General features: G+C 43.2%; 1 protein-coding gene across 2 annotated transcripts in view; it reads right to left on the reverse strand.

The window, feature by feature from the left end:
• Window positions 1-16,647, reverse strand: part of TBC1D12 (TBC1 domain family member 12) — a 58,603-nt gene that overhangs the window by 30,155 nt on the left and 11,801 nt on the right. For both annotated transcript variants that reach the window (XM_087702347.1, XM_087702346.1), the window contains exon 2: window positions 12,966-13,089. In XM_087702347.1, the coding sequence (XP_087558473.1) occupies window positions 12,966-13,089 (124 nt within the window). The remainder of the gene's footprint in view (window positions 1-12,965; window positions 13,090-16,647) is intronic.

A 16,647-nucleotide genomic window follows, 5' to 3' on the forward strand; every position in this document is an offset into this window, starting at 1 on the left:
TAGAGAAACATTTGACAATCATTAATATACAGCATTAAGCATGCAATTTTTAGCTTTTCCTTTATAACCTAGGTAATGGTAAATCAGATTAATGGCTCACATTTAGCTGAAATTGCCTGCTATCTATCTATCATCTATCTATCTATCTATCTATCTATCTATCTATCTATCTATCTATCTATCTATCTATCTATCTATTCATATATATAGCTTCACACACACACACACACGCCCGACACCAGTGTAAATTCTGAAGTAAAAAAAGCAATTGAACTCAAACACTGACAGTTATTATAAAAAGTTCTAGCTGTTTCAAGAGTTTATGCAAAGAGACGTGTATGTTAAAGGAAGAGCCATACTATACTAGAATTCTAAGTTCTGGTTAGTTAAAGAGTTTTATTTTTCAATTCTGAAGATTTACCAAACCCGACTATTATCTTTAACTCTTTCAGGGATTTTGGCTTTTGCTATTGCACAGCTAAACCTTTCTTGTTTAATCATTTAGGACTCAGTAGGATTTATGGTTTTTTAAAAAAAAAAAATTGAAGGGTTTAAATTTAAATTTGACAGTGTCTTACAATTTTGAACATTTCAATTACTTCAAAATATAGGAAAACATTCAGAGGCAGTCTCAAAGATATCTGGCATTTGGTCATGTAGCTATCCCATTTTCATTCTCCGAAACGAAAAAGTCATTCCAGTGTAAAATAACAGCCAGTCACCATTGTTTAAAAGTCTCTTATCATTAATTACCTTTATTTCCCATATCATAAGCTCTATCAAGTAAATCACGAATATTTAATCTATGTAGAGAGGTTCAACAGGGATACATAATTATGAAATGTCATTTCATGGTCTTTTTTTTAAAAAAAACTATCAAATTTAAAAGTTCACTCTAAAATATTTACATTTGTTAAATCTATTTTACATTTTCTCAAAGATTTATAATTGAAATTTGAGAGTTGGGAAGAAAGAGGCCTTCTCAGCTAGAGTACCCTCATTTACAAAATATTGCCTCAAAGAATCTGTTTGTGCCATCTTTCTTCTCCCAACCGTTTTATACATGCACACTTGTATTTTATGGAAAAATTCAAACTGTTCTCCTACTTCCTGTGTTACTGGTTGGTTTTATTTTGTGTTGTTGGGACATTTATTTTGGTTAATGAGTAGAATAAAATGTACAATAAATATTTATTAAGTAATGATTAAATTGCTTTAGTGGTATGATTGCTTTATGCAGAGTTCATCATGGAACAGGTGTAACGAACTGTTCCAATTGCCAAACCTGTATATGAAGCGGCAGGATAGATATATTGATATGCTGACAATGGAAGCACAAGAGACAATTTTTATTCATTTAAAATGGTTTTTTTTCCCTACCTCCCCATTTTCTAACCAACTCTAATTAAGGACTCTCCCCCTCTCCTGGTACAGCCCCTTCCAATCAAAATGCTGACATATTTCTAGACATCACAAGACATGCAGAAGCCAACAATTATTTTTTTACTTCTCACAAACTGAGAAATAATCCCAAAAATCCTAGAAGGTTGGTTGAACTGAGATACCAGGAAACTTGATAGCAAATAGCCACTTCTATGGATTTGCTCACAGCTCTAAAAGCACATTATGTGGGACTAAGCATTTCTTCTGTAGTGCATCAATATATTTGCAAATTAGGAAAAAAGCTTCGCTTATTTATAAGTAACATCACTACACAGAATCCCTTTTGGTATTAAAAATAACCTGACCAAAATATACTTATTAACTCCAATTTAACTGAGATATTTTAAAATCCAGAACTTGGGTATACAAAAGACAGCTTTTATTTTACATTGTTTTCCATGGACAGCCACATACTGGTTTTGAAAATGTCTTGGTTTCCGAAATGATTGCCCATGAACCTAGAAAGTTACTCTCAAAAACCTTGAGCCCCCAAATTAGATTTATACTGTCCCATATTAGAGCACTTCTCAGCTGTTCAAACGTTACTTTCCCAAAATTAAGCAGAAAACCCTGTTTAAAAAATCACCGAACTATATCAAACTGTATACAGTGGATTAAGGGAAATAAAATTGTGACAAAGGAGACAAGTAGACATATTTAAAAGGGAAGCAGAACAGCTGATACCAGGGATTTTCAGTTTCACCCACTCAAGAAAAACTTTGAAGCTCTGGAAAATATACCGTATTGATTGTAATTCTAGGACCCTGTAAAAAAAATGTTTCTTTTCAATCATGCTTCGGTGCTCAGAGGTGACTGTATTTTAATGCAGTTAACAAGTATGGAATGTTTGCTTCCTGTCCATAGGAGAGATTAAAAGAAATGATTAGATGAAAATATCTCTGTTCTGGCAGACAAGACCTTCACTGCTAGATTAATAAAAGAACGTTCGCGAAGATTATAAGAAAACAATTGTTGTTTATGTTCTTGCTAATAGTAGCCAGAAGAGATGACGGATCAGAGATCTCAAGCCAAAACACTTCGTTTCTATCCGAAGACTTTTCCCAACAATTTTTATAATAACAAGAGTTATCAGAAACGGAGGGAGAGTTAGAAATACCTCTTCCTAACAGGAATAATCTTACCTTCTACCCCACCCACTTTCACACACGATACTTCATGACTCATGCAAAAAGCTTGAGTCCGGGGATTTTTCTTTTCCTCCAGAGCAACTTCCATATTGAAAAGGCTTGCCAATTTCTAACGCAGGACAGGCAAGAAGAAAAATACGGGACAAAGCTTCACTGTTAAAGAAGAAAGCCTCAAGTTTGCTGATGATTACAAAAACTATTTTTGCAAATAGTTTGGATTTTGCCCATTATCCTGACACAACATGATCAAAAACTGCCCCATTAGCACTACTGAATTGCTAGCTTCATTTGTAACTGATATGCATACATCTGGTCTGCTTTCTACTCTACTGATAACCACACTATTTAGAAATAATTCGTACTTTTAAAGAGACTTCTTGTATTCTGATTATTTGTCCAAAACAGCACACACACAAAAACCCTCATCCTATTTGCAGACAACACTGAATATAATCCTGGCTGTATACAGTCCTTGACTTTCAACCATTCGGTCAGTGGTTGTTTAAAATTACAATGGTGTTGGAAAAAATGAACTTATGGTCTGTGCCTGAAAGCATGGTCATTGCAGCATCCGTGCAGTCAAGTAATCAATATTTAGGCACTGGGCATCCCACCTGCACTTATGATCATGGTGTGTGTGTGCTTATAGCAGTTAGCAATAGCAGTTAGACTTATATACCGCTTCATAGGGCTTTCAGCCCTCTCTAAGCGGTTTACAGAGTCAGCATATCACCCCCACAGTCTGGGTCCTCATTTCACCCACCTCAGAAGGATGGAAGGCTGAGTCAACCTTGAGCCAGTGAGATTAGAACCGCTGAACTGCAAATCGCCCTCCTCCCTTACATCAAAGGCACCACTGATAAAATCCGCAAAATTCTCCACAAAGACAATATCAAGACAGCCTTCAACACTGACCAAAAAATAGCCAACATCTTAAGAAACCCCAAAGACAAGATCCAGCTAGAAAACCAAGGAGTCTACAAAATACCATGCAAAATCTGCCCTGCCACATACATAGGACAAACGAACAGGAGAATAAATGCACACATCGCAAACACAAGAAAAAATTTCCTCCCTTTTCCAGCACCTTAACGCTACAGGACATGAAATTAATTTTGAAGGAACCAAATTACTCTCCAAAACTGAACACTTCAACAAGAGAAAAATTATGGAAGCTATCGAAATAGAGAAACACCCCCACAATATGAATAAATGTGACGATACCTCCCGCCTACCAGACATCTGGAAATCAGCCCTAGTCAACAAACGAGCCCCACCCACCACCCAGGCCGTTACAACACAAAGGAACAACGGACCTACAGCCAACACCAATCAGCACCAATCTACCAATCCTGATACAGCCACACATCCAATTAATCCACTTACTGAAACAACGTCAGCACTCCACACACCCCCACCAAGATTTATATAAAGACGGCAGCTCTGATCACAACTAAGCCCAAAACCCAGCCTGAAGATGGCAAGTGAGACCTCCCTGAAACATTGCCAAGACAATCTCAATCTTACACGGGAAAAGACAACTAGCATATCTACACCTGTGAAAATCATATATATATGTATGTATGTATGTTATATTTGTGCTGATAAATAAAGGGAGACTAGTATACATGTGTTATATTTGTGCTATACACACACACACACACACACACACACACACACAAACACACAACATACATACATATATATCTGCTGTAAAGATTGGAATCCATTATGGTTTCTCTTTTTTAATACTTTTTTTCCTTTCAGTTCTTTCCTTTTTTTCTTTTTATCATTCTATTTTAGTTTGTATTAGTTCTTCTAACTGCTGTTATGAATTTCAAGAAATGTGTATGTGTGTGTGCGTGTGCGTGTGTATCTTGGCACTAGCTATATATTAGCAACAACAATAGCACTTAAGACTTACATACCGCTCCATACTGCTTCACAGCCCCTCTCTGAGATGTTTACAAAATCAGCATATTGCCCCAATAATCTGGGTTCTCGTTTTACCAACCTCAGAATTCTGAGTCAACCTTGAACTGGTCAGGATCGAACTCCTGCCAGTGGGCTGCGTTAGCCTGCATTCTTCATTCTAACCACTTCATCACCATGGCTCCTAACCTTCATTCATCCCGCATAACCTCCATTAAAATGCTCATATATTCATACCATCTACTATAGACATGCCTGTTCTATTGCCTCTACTTCCCTTTTTATATGATTGCTCCTTAAAATCCTTATCAACCCCTCCTCCTAGCATGATTTTCAGAAAAAAATTATCATTAATATAAATGGGATCCTTCTTCCTAAATCCAAATTGCAGGAATGTCAGGGATTTGGGGGGCAGGAAAGGGGCATAAGTATAGAAGGATGAGAATTACACTTGTCCTATCCAATTTTGATTTACTTTTATCAAAATGCAGCATTCTGAATTAAGAAAAAAAAATCGATACTAATATATTCTTCAAATTAACTGCTTGTGTGGGATGAAAGGTAAAAATCTGACAATCATAGTTCTTTCAGTCTACTTCAGTGTTTCTCAACTTTGGCAACTTGAAGATGTCTGGACTTCAACTCCCAGAATTCCCCAGCCAGCGAATGCATTCGCTGGCTGGGGAATTCTGGGAGTTGAAGTCCAGACATCTTCAAGTTGCCAAGGTTGAGAAACACTGGTCTACTTTGTTCTACAGAATTTCTGTAGCATTCAAATAAATAGCTTTGTTTTATATCTGTGTATGGAAAGTAGAATTATGTCTCTTTATCTAGTTCAGTATAATTTTGCAGAGCTTACAAATGTTAATGGCTCTAATTGTATTAATATACTTTACTACTAATATCTTTATATACCCATCTCAAAATAGCAAGTTGAATGTAAAATATTTTTTTCTGTTTGAACTGATTAACCTTAAAGATAGACTGATCACCGTGAAAAGTGTTGCTTGAAAACCAATGTAAAAAGTTTAAAGCAAGGTTGCCAATTATACAACAGTAAGTAGAAAAACATAGCAAGGTTTAGGTTTAGGTTTATTAGATTTATATGCCGCCCTTCTCCCAAGGACTCAGGGCGGCGTACAACATTAAAAGAAACACATAATACAAAAGTTAAAAAAAATTAAATAGAATATCCCAAACCCAATTAAAATTGACTTTTTTTTAAAAAAAATTCGAATTACAATTAACAGTGATCAATAATTTATTTTGTTTTGTTCAGGCCAGGCTGGCTTGCTGGAAAAGCCAACTTTTTAGGGCGCATTGGAAGGATCGGAGGTCAGGGATTATGTGAAGCTCCGGGGGCAGCTCATTCCAGAGGGAAGGCGCTCCCACAGAGAAGGCTCTCCCCCCCTGGGGGTGGCTCGCCGACACTGTCTGGCCGACGGCACCCTGAGGAGGGCCAGCTCTGTGGGCTCGCACTGGACGGTGGGAGGCTACCGGTGGCAGTAGGTGGTCTCGCAGGTACCCTGGGCCTAAGCCACGGAGCGCTTTAAAGGTCATAATTAGTACCTTGAATCGCACCCGGAAGACAACCGGAAACCAATCTTAAATTACAGCCATAGTTTTCAATAGCCAGTAAAGCAGTACTACAGAAGTAGAAGACAAAATTCTTGGAAACGTATGATCCAATGTTGCATTTCTGTACTGCTTAGGTCAACCATCTGCCTTACATGGAGGAAGAGACCACACTGCTTGTCACTTGTGAATCAGGAGAGAACCTATCCTGGAAGAGTCAAGCAACCAGCTACTGGGATTGTTGTATTTAAGCCTGGTTAGCATGGATAGCAATGGGAGTTATCCCTTTGGTAAATGCCACTTTGGAATAACATAAAAATGAGGGCTGTAATCTTACTGTTGTGGTGCTGGGTGTTTGTGTAAAAAATATAAAAAGCCTGAAGCTGTTTGTGGGAAATAACTAAGATCAGCAGAAACATGGTTGATTAAGTCCAACCAGCTCAACTGGTGCTAAGAGAAGGAACTCACGGGGAGTGATATAAACTTGGTTGATATTGTAGGGAATATACTCAATATTTCGGGTGAGGTACAATGTACTGGATTTTCCTGATAGCCCCAATATGATTCTGATTTGAAAGATTCACCATTTTTTTAAAAGTATCCTTTCTCAATACTTGGTTTCCCCCTATTAAATAGCTATTGGTACTATTCATTCAGCATTTCATTGGGGGGGGGAGGGGGGGAGTATATGTATTGTGTATCTATTTAATCCAGAGCAGCAATTACAGTAGTAATGAGGAACAGCATTCTTGGTGTTGAACAAGTTAGCAATCTGTTACAGGGGAAAAGAGATTAAAAATGGAAGTGCTATTTCCTCCTTTTATCTTCTAGGCTTTGAGCCCAGTAAAAACTTGATCTTTGGTAGTAGCAGATGAGCTCGACATAAATCAAAGATGAGGAAGCTAATTGGCTGTGTGTAACAGAAGAATGACTGATGGAAACCGATGGGCAGTATGGATTCAGCTTGTTCCAACCTATAGTAAAGCATGGGAAATGACAGTTGGTCTTACACGAATTGCTATTTTCGGGGCTGGGACAGGAGGCTCCAGTGGACGGTATTGACACGCCCATTTGGCCAAGAGACTGGGATGAAGCTGAAGACACGCCTCTGTGCTCCACCCTTTCTTCTCCACTTCATCTATGACCCATGTAGAGTCATAGATCCTCAAGGTGGCATTTCTGCGAGAGGCCTCTATGGTTATAATCACCCGCAGAGAAAATTGAGCTCCCCTTAGGCGCTCCCACTCAAACGCCACACGGCTAATTGCAGCCAGTGTGGTTCCGGGTGCATCAGCCTCCCTTGGTGCAGCTCTATTTCCCCCTCTGGTATCCGCCATGGAGGCTGGACTGACAGGATCTTAAAGTCCGCGAACCAGGTCTCCTCAGAGGGTGAGGAGCCACCAGGATCAGCTCTGCCTGCTCCCTGACTAGCTTCTGAACTACCCTGGGAAGGAGAGGGAGGGGAGGAAAAGCGTACAGAAGTCCCCTTGGCCATCTTGCGTGAAGGGCGTCAACTCCTTCCATTCCCCAAGCTGGGAACCGAGAGAAGAACCGCGGAAGCTGGGTGTTGGCCGGAGTGGCGAAGAGGTCCATTACTGGCTGTCCGAACCTCCGGCAGATGCTCTGGAACAGCTCCTGGGACACTCCGTTGTCCACCGTCTCTCGACTGAGCCAGTCGGCCTGATGGTTCTCGATCCCCGTGATGTGCTCCACCCGGATCGACCGCAGATGTCTCTCTGCCCAGCGACATCGCTTTGGTGTGCAGTGCCCTGGAACGTGTGCCACCCTGCCGATTGATGTCGGCCTTGACCGCCACATTGTCGGTGAGTACCAGGACGTGATGACCCTCGACAGCGGTCCGGAAATATCTAAGCGCCAGATGGATCGCCTGGAGCTCCAGCCAGTTAATGTTGTTGTCGAAGCTCCTGCCAGGACCACCGGCCCTGTGTCAACTGGGACCCCAGGGTCACCCCCCAGCCAAACAGGCTGGCATCCGTGGTGAGAACCAGGCACTCCTGGTCCCTGAACTCACACCCCTTGAGCAAGGCTGGGGGCAAGCCTCGACCTTGGCCGGTGAGCTGCTGGTGTTGGCTCTCTGGAATGGTCAGAGTCGCCACTGCAGAGTCCTGGCATGCAACCGTGCTCACAGTACTACCTTGATGCAGGGTATGAGTTTCCCCAACCAGCTGGATAGAAAGGCTATGGGAACATAACGGTCCGTACGGACCTGCTTAATCATCTTAACCAAGCTGGCCCTGCGGTCCGGGGAGAGAAAAACCTTTCCTGCAAGGGGAGTCTATGACTGCGCCTAAATGGAGAATTCTAGTTGACGGGGTGAGGGAACTCTTTTCGAAGTTGACGGAGAACCCCAGACCCTGAAGGGTGTCTCCCTAGGATACATGTGGGCATAGGAATCATCCAAGTCCAAATCCTGGTCCTCCAGGGAAAGGGGAGGGGAAGGAGACCTTTCCACCCAAAATCTCCGTGGGGAATCTGGAGGGAGTCCAGGCTGGAATTCACCCCCCCAATGGGGATCTGGAATTGGGGGGGGTGGGGAGAGGCACTAAGCCTACCTTGCAAGGCCCTCAGTTTTTCAGCCCTGGAAAAGGTCTGAGAGAGCCTTGTGCCTCCTCAGTTCGTCCCTCTGGGTGGCACGAGAGGGGCGGGGGTTTGCAGCCTCAAGGGCCCTGGCAGAAGCAGTGGGTCGCTGCCTGGTTGAAGTTCCCTCCCTAGGAGCGCATGGGTGAGAAGGAGACCCCCCGCCTCCTCCGCCATCTTGGCCACGTGGGGGAATAAGGAAATTAAAGAAAAAACTACTCCCCCTCCTTGTGTAGCCTCCTGGCTCTCCCTCTCTTCCACTGCAACAGTTAAGGAAAAAACAAACTGGATGAATGCGGCTTTCTCCCCTTCCGGGCAGCCCCTCCCTCAGCACTGAGAATGGTGCGTTTGGGGGCTACCGCTGAGGCTTGCCTCGGCCCGTGTCGCTTCACGGGCTCTCCTCCACTCCACTCACAGTTCAAAACAAAAAACTTCGCGCTCTTCCCAGCGCTCCGTGCTCTCCGCAGCTCGAATCCAGCCGCCGAAGCCATTTCCAGTAGATTAGTGCGATGGGGGGGGGGGCGCTCTGGGCTGGGAATCCCTAGCTGCTTGATCGCATAAAACCCCAAGGGATTGGCGCCACGTGCTTGGCAAAGTCGGAAATGGCTGCCGCGACCTCAGCGCTCTCTCCGATCCCAAGGATACAAAGTAACCCTCCCTGGTGGTTAGAAAGGAAAACCACGTAGAGCTACTTACAGGCTTAGAGCAGAGAACTAGCTACGGTGGCTGCAGAGGCAAGGAAGTTCCAGTAGAGATAGAAATCGCAGGAGAAGTTAAAAATATGTCTCGTCTTTTAGCCGGACTGAGATGAAGTGGAGAAGAAAGGGTGGAGCACAGAGGCGTGTCTTCATCCCAGTCTCGTGGCCAAATGGGCGTGTCAATACCGTCCACTGGAGCCTCCTGTCCCTCTCTCCGGAAAATGGTATTGATAAGATCTACAAGAACAGCTGAAAAACCAATGGGTTTATACTGAGTGTGTGTGTGGGGGGGGGGGGGGAGTCTGGATCCCTTTGCAACCGGTACAGTGCAACGGGGCCCAGTGTCCCCATGAACATGCACAGTCCGTGCGTGCACAGCGCGCACATGCATCCTTATCTCCTGCAGTGCTCCGCGACGCCTCCGCGATGCTCCAGCTGCTCATCGGAGCATTGTGCAGGTGCAATATGCACCATACATGTGCACAGAAGCGCCGAAGAGCTCAAATACAGGTAAGGAGGATGGGCGGGCGGGCAGGCCCTCCGGAGCACCGTACCCAGAACAGTACCCAATACTCCCGGCAGGCACCGGTACACCCATACCGGTGTAGTTACCACCTACAACCCACCACTGGTGTGTACCTCAGTTTTGGAAGTAGGGATAGGTTGAGGATTCTGAGCACTGCTTAATGAAATCGGTGACTAAGCTGGTATTGGAATCCCTCGGGTTCATAGTGTTAAATAACTTCACGATCTATTTCGTGGTTTGTTTTTTTCTGATAACAGAAATTTCTGGCAGCCGTAACAATATTGTGCCTACCTGAATCAGTTATAGGCACATAGCCAATTTCAAATGGAGAAGTAGTCAGTTCTTTGAAATGTACTCAGCTAGGTTGAAGGGCTTAAATCTTTACTGGCCTTTTTATAAGCTCCTAAAAACCTAGCTTTCTCAAAAGGGTTTTTAATTGTTTTTCGTAATTTCAGATTTAATTATAGTTTTAGATTTTTACTGAAAAGTGCTGAAGAGCTTGGCAACCAATGTAGTTTAGTAAATAATACTAAAATAATCTGTTTCTGCCTTGTGATTAAGTATTTTTATTCATACTGTTATTAAAATTTGACTACTCCTGTTCATAAAACTCGGTGAAACTCAGAAATGCAGAAATGGTCTTCTTATCCTAACAAGGTTCTTTCTTCTCTGCAGTCCAAATACATTCTTAAATCTGTTCTAGAGTTAGCGGACCTCCTAAAATAAGGAAAGCAGACAAAACGCAATGGGGATTTCCCACCTCCAAATTTGAAGGTTGAAACTTATACTGTTACTGGAAACATCCCATATGTCTTTAAGCTACTGGATCTTTAGAATTCTAACTACCTTATTTATGTCTGTACATAAGCCTTCAGTTTAATTGTCTACTACATAGGGGACATTAGGAGTTCAGGTATAATGCCTTGAAATAATGGACTTAAAACAATCTGGAAAGTGGTTTCTGCTTCCCCTTAAAAAAATAGGTTTCTTCTATACATGGATCAGGTTTGAGTCCCAGGTGAGAGAAGAAAGGTTGATATGCTGGGACAGAGTTAAGAAAGGAAGGCTGGAAAATTGTTGGAAAGATTGGAAACATGAACATGTAGTGAGTAAGAGCAGTGGCTAAGTGGGGAGGAAGGGAAGCTACTGGGAATAGCAATAGCAATGGCAGTTAGACTTATATACCGCTTCGTAGGGCTTTCAGCCCTCTCTAAGCGGTTTACAGAGTCAGCATATTGCCCCCAACAACAATCCGGGTCCTCATAAGGGAGAGAAAGGAAAGGGAAAGGAAAGGAAGATGGAAGGGAGAGAAAAGGAAGGAGAGAGGGTAGGAAGAGGAAGAGGAAGAGCAGGAGCGAAGGAGAGGTAAGGGAAGAAGGAAGGGGAAGGAGAGGAGGAAGGAAGAAAGTAGAGAAGGGAGAGAGGGTGGAAAGAAAGAGGTAAGGAGAGGAGGATGGAAAGGAGAGAAAGAGGAGGAGAGAGGGTAGGAAGGGGATGAGGAAGAGCAGGAGTAGGAGAAAGGTAAGGGAAGAAGGAAGGGGAAGGAGAGGAGGATGGAAAGGAGAGAAAGAGGAGGAGAGAGGGTAGAAAGGGGAAGAGGAAGAGCAGGAGTAGGAGAAAGGTACAGGAAGAAAGAAGGGAAAGGAGAGGAGAAAGGAAGAAAGTAGAGAAGGGAGGAAGGGAGAAAAGAAAGGGAAAATAAGGTGGTGTTATAACAGGAGGAAGGGATGGTAAACAAAGCAACCCAAACTGTATATTATAACCTATTAAATGAAATAATAAATGTAGTTTTTTTTTCATTGTTGTGGGTATGTGTTGTCTATGTAACAAAACAAAAAAAAATTATTTAAAAAAAAAACAATCCGGGTCCTCATTTTACCCACCTCGGAAGGATGGAAGGCTGAGTCAACCTTGAGCCGGTGAGATTTGAACAGCCGAACTGCAGAACTGCAGTCAGCTGAAGTAGCCTGCAGTGCTGCATTTAACCACTGCGCCACCTCGGCTCAGTCTTCCTCGGGAAGACTGACCTGCTAGGCAAGATAGGCAGGGATAGTAGTGGAAATGGCAGTTCTGGGTCTTTCTTTTCCTGTTCCATCATCTTTATCAATATAGCAGAGTTAAAGCTTGCATCTCCTTTGAATCAGGCTCCCTCCTGATGACTACATGAACACAACCATCCAGATTCCTTAGCACTTACAGGTGGAAGTAAGTTTGCCCATCTCTTCCTCCAGCACATCTTTCAATTTCCCTGGTAGTCTCCAGAGGTGGGTTCCTACCAGTTCGCACCTAGTCGGTAGAACCGGTTCGTCAAATCTACCAAACCGGTTAGAAGAGGTTCCACCAGTGGACCCGGAAAGCAGGCCACACCTACAGAAGAGGTTCCCAAAGAATTTTTGGAACCCCCCACTGGTCCTTGGATATGATTATTCTACACTATCATGCTCCTATTTATAAAACTCAGTGCCTCCGTGGAAGGTAAGGATGACGACTGCGTTTGTGGCGCAATCAGAACATTGCGTGTGTTGAAGTTGTTTTAACGCAAACCAAAGATGCCTTTTAAAAAACAAGCTTACATCATATTCTTATGCATGCCGGTGCTGTGTGTGAGGTCATTTAAGGTGGTTCTGACAAGTGTCGTCAGCATCTTCATATCCGGTCACATGGGCGGCAAGCCACTCCCATCTGGTCACATGGGCGGCAAGCCACTCCCACAAAGGAGGCCACACCCACAGAGTAGGTTCGAACAATTTTTGAAACCCACCACTGGTAGTCTCCCACCAAGGTACTAAGTAGCTCCAGGCCCACTTAGCTTCCTAGCTTAGACAAGATCAACCAGTTGCTGCTAAGGAAAGTGATTGATGACTGGACCTGTCACTGAAGTCAATAGGAGTTTAGTTGAACTGGAGGTCCTTAAAGCAAACCTCTGTCGTATTTGCATTGTATTCCATAGAAGGTTCATCAGTCTTGAGAAATACTTGAAATGGAAGAGAACAGTTTAAAAAATGAAGATTAAAAAGCTTATGATACCAATTCCAGAATGCTAACCTGTTGAATGATTTTGGAGTCTTTCGGCAGGTTCTCTTTTGGTGGAACTTTCCCAAATAACTTCCAGCCAGGAGCACTATGGATGCCAGGCTTCAGTTCCTTTGTCCTTTTGGTAAAGAAGTTCCTGCAAAAAACAAACAAAAAAGAATTCTAAATGTAGATGTTTTCATTGTTTTAGCAGACTGAAACAGAAAGCTGTTTCATCTAAAAGTGAGCATTATATATTACTAATTTTACAGCAATTGAATAATCTTTCATTCATTCCGAGTAGAATGGAATGAAATAAACCTGTTTTCCCAGTCTCATTATTTAAAAGAACCAGGATTAAATGAATGCAGATGTATCCATCACTGACATTAAAAGTTAAGACTTTCAGATGCTACAGAGTACAACCGTCACTGAAATCAAGTAAAAGAAACACTTAATATCCCAGTAAAAATTCTTTTCCTTGGTGTTTTGTTTTGTAATGTAAAGTCCTAAATTACTCACAATAGATAATATAAAATACAAAAGGTAGTTAGTAAACAAAATTAACTTAGATGTTTAGAGGCAATAGCAATAGCAATAGCAGCCCTCTCTAAGCGGTTTACAGAGTCAGCATATCGCCCCCACAGTCTGGGTCCTCATTTCAGCCACCTCGGAAGGATGGGAGGCTGAGTCAACCTTGAGCCGGTGAGATTAGAACCGCCGAACTGCAGATAGCAGTCAGCTGAAGTGGCCTGCAGTACTGCACCCTAACCACTGAGCCACCTTGGCTTGCTATGTGTTACAATTACATTGTTGTATAACGATCAGTTATATACTTCTGATCCAAAGATCCATTCTCCCTGTTGAACATAGCATTATTGTTTTCTTTTGTGAAATTTATGAAATAAATGATTCCCCCCCCCCCTATCTTCATGGAATAACATAAGGAAAAAGCAAATGACATTTTGCACAGGATCTATAAAAGTAATTATTTCTGTGTGACAAGATAGGATCAACTCCAAAATTTTGGTAGTGTTTTATCAGTTTCAAATATCCATGCATGACAAGAAACTAGACTGATACACGGGAGGGAAAACAGGCTTTAGGAGAAAGCAGAAATCTAATTTTGGGAAGTGTTTGGTACCTACAATATATTGCCATGTTGACTTCGAAATAACAAGAAGCTTGACCTGCATAATCAATAGGTGTGGTTATTCAGAGAAATTAGCTATATGGTTTATATAGCAAGCACTGAAATCATTTGTGAAAGTCACCATTCTTCTTTGTTGAATAGTGGCACTCTCCCTGTCCTATCCAGTTTTTGCTACTTCTAGGAAGAAATAAAAATCTTTCTTGTCTTCTGTATTGCAGCATGAAGATTTAAAATGGAAGTTCTTTCAAATGTTGTTGAAGAGTCAGCAAAGATTTAACACCAAAAAAAACCCAGACATTTTCGTGGATGTACTGCTTCCGACTGAAAATGGATATTTTCTATTGTCGATTGAACAGATATTCAAGTATAGCAAGCAATAGCAATAGCAGTTCGACTTATATACTTATAATTTGGAGTGCTTTGTTTACCATCCTTCGCACCTGCTATGACACCACCTTATTTTCTCTTTCTTTTCTTTTCTCCCTCCCTTCCTTCTCTACTTCCTTCCTTCCTCCCCTTCCTTCCCTTACCTCTCCCCTACTCCTACCCTCTTTCTTCTCCTTCCTACCCTCTCTCCTTCTCTTTCTCTCCCTTCCACCCACCTGTCCTTACCTCTTTCTTCTTCCCCTACCTCTCCTCCACATTTCTTCTTCCTCTCCTACTATCTCTCCTTCTCAGTTATATTGCTATTTAGTTGAATCTATACTTTGGCTTGGCCACACGGTATTTCCGGTGCTGCTGGCTGTCACACAACCCCAAAGCATCATAGAGCCACCCCTGTGCTTAATGATTGTCAGAACCTTGAAACTCCTGCTACACTCCTCTTCTCTGAATGTATCTTGCATAGTTTCAGCCAAACAGTTTCCCCTCCTTTGATCTTAATCCAAAATATCTCAGGCTACTCAAGGTTTTCTTTTGTATACAAATAATCCTTGCTTAATCCTCACCTACTCCCCACCCTACCATGCCTGGGAGGCCACAGCCACTTACAGCTGGGCATGGAAAGTTGCCATGGACTAGGTAGCCTGGGCCAGCTACTGCAGCCCCCACCGGTATATTTAGCAATAGCAGTTAGACTTAGATACCGCTTCATAGGGCTTTCAGCCCTCTCTAAGCGGTTTACAGAGTCAGCATATCGCCCCCAACAACAATCTGGGTCCTCATTTTACCCACCTCGGAAGGATGGAAGGCTGAGTCAACCTTGAGCCGGTGAGATTTGAACTGCTGAACTGCAGTCAGCTGAAGTAGCCTGCAGTACTGCATTTAACCACTGTGCCACCTCGGCTTTTTCTATGTAGAAAACCACCACAGGCTGGGAGGGCCAGGACAGTTATATGGCCTAGCAATGGACATCAATTGCTCCACTACCTACATGGTATCGGACCTGGTTACTTGAGAGACCGCCTCCTGCCAGTCACCTCCCAAAGACCTATTAGATCCCACAGACTAGGCCTCCTCCGAATTCCATCTGCCGGCCAATGTTGGCTGGCGACCCCCCGGGGGAGGGCCTTCTCTGTGGCTGCTCCGGCCTATGGAACAATCTCTCCATTGAGATCCGGACCCTTACTATCCTTCCGGCCTTTCACAAAGCAACTAAGACCTGGCTGTTCCGGCAGGCCTGGGGCTGTTGAATTATCCAGCCCCATTCGAGGTCACGACCCTATATACCATTTCAGACAAATGGTTGTACAAACCCCCCTCCTCCGTCCAGGAACGAAAGCCGAAACCAACGTAAATGAGAAGGTTTCTTTTATTCAAGACTCTCGTTGACTGCAAGCCACATAAACAAAGAGATAAGCACTCTGGCAGCAAGTCCTACAAAACTTGGCAGCAATGCAAACAAACTCTGGCAGCAATCCAGCCTGCGAAGTTTGTTTCTTGTTAATCATTAACGTTGACTTCTGCAGAAAGGCGTGGCACAAGCAGTCTCTTTTATAATCAGGAGAGGATCTTAATGAGCATCAGCTGAGCGTAATCACCTCTTGTAATTACGCAGTTGACGCAGAGTAGCCCTTCGACGGCGGGCATCCCGGAACAACTCACAGGTGTTTTCTGGATCACTCCCTCTTGTCTCCTCCCCACTGATCCAAGGCTCAGACGCCACCTGGTGGCCAACCACTCTCTCCTCGCCCTGCTCGGAGTCGGAACCCTGTCCAGGGTCCTCCATCTCCTCCAGGGCCGACTCATAAGACCCCTCGCTGTCGGAGTCTGGCGGCAGCTCCAACGGCTCCTGCCGGGCCACAACAAATAGTGACTCCGCGTGGGAGGAATCCTCTCAGAATACCATCAAAACAAAGCCTTGCTCTAGAAAAGGTGACAAAAGCTTTAAGTCCTTTCATATGAATACAGCTTCTAATGTGAATTCTGATGGCCACTTTCACAACGTACTTGAGGCACAATGGACTAGTCATTTAGTTTTTTCTTTTTCTTTTGTGAGAAGACAGGTTTTCAGGAACCATCTTGATTAAACACAGCAGAGGCATAACACAGGGGTGTCCAAACTTGGGAACTTTTAAGAAGTGGATTTCAACTCCCAGAATTCCGCAAGTCTTAAAACTTCCC

Source organism: Thamnophis sirtalis, unplaced genomic scaffold (assembly GCF_051295495.1).
Source record: "Thamnophis sirtalis isolate CommonGarterSnake01/CBP01778 unplaced genomic scaffold, rThaSir2_p1.2 scaffold_15, whole genome shotgun sequence".
In the NCBI taxonomy this organism is placed as follows: domain Eukaryota; kingdom Metazoa; phylum Chordata; class Lepidosauria; order Squamata; family Natricidae; genus Thamnophis; species Thamnophis sirtalis.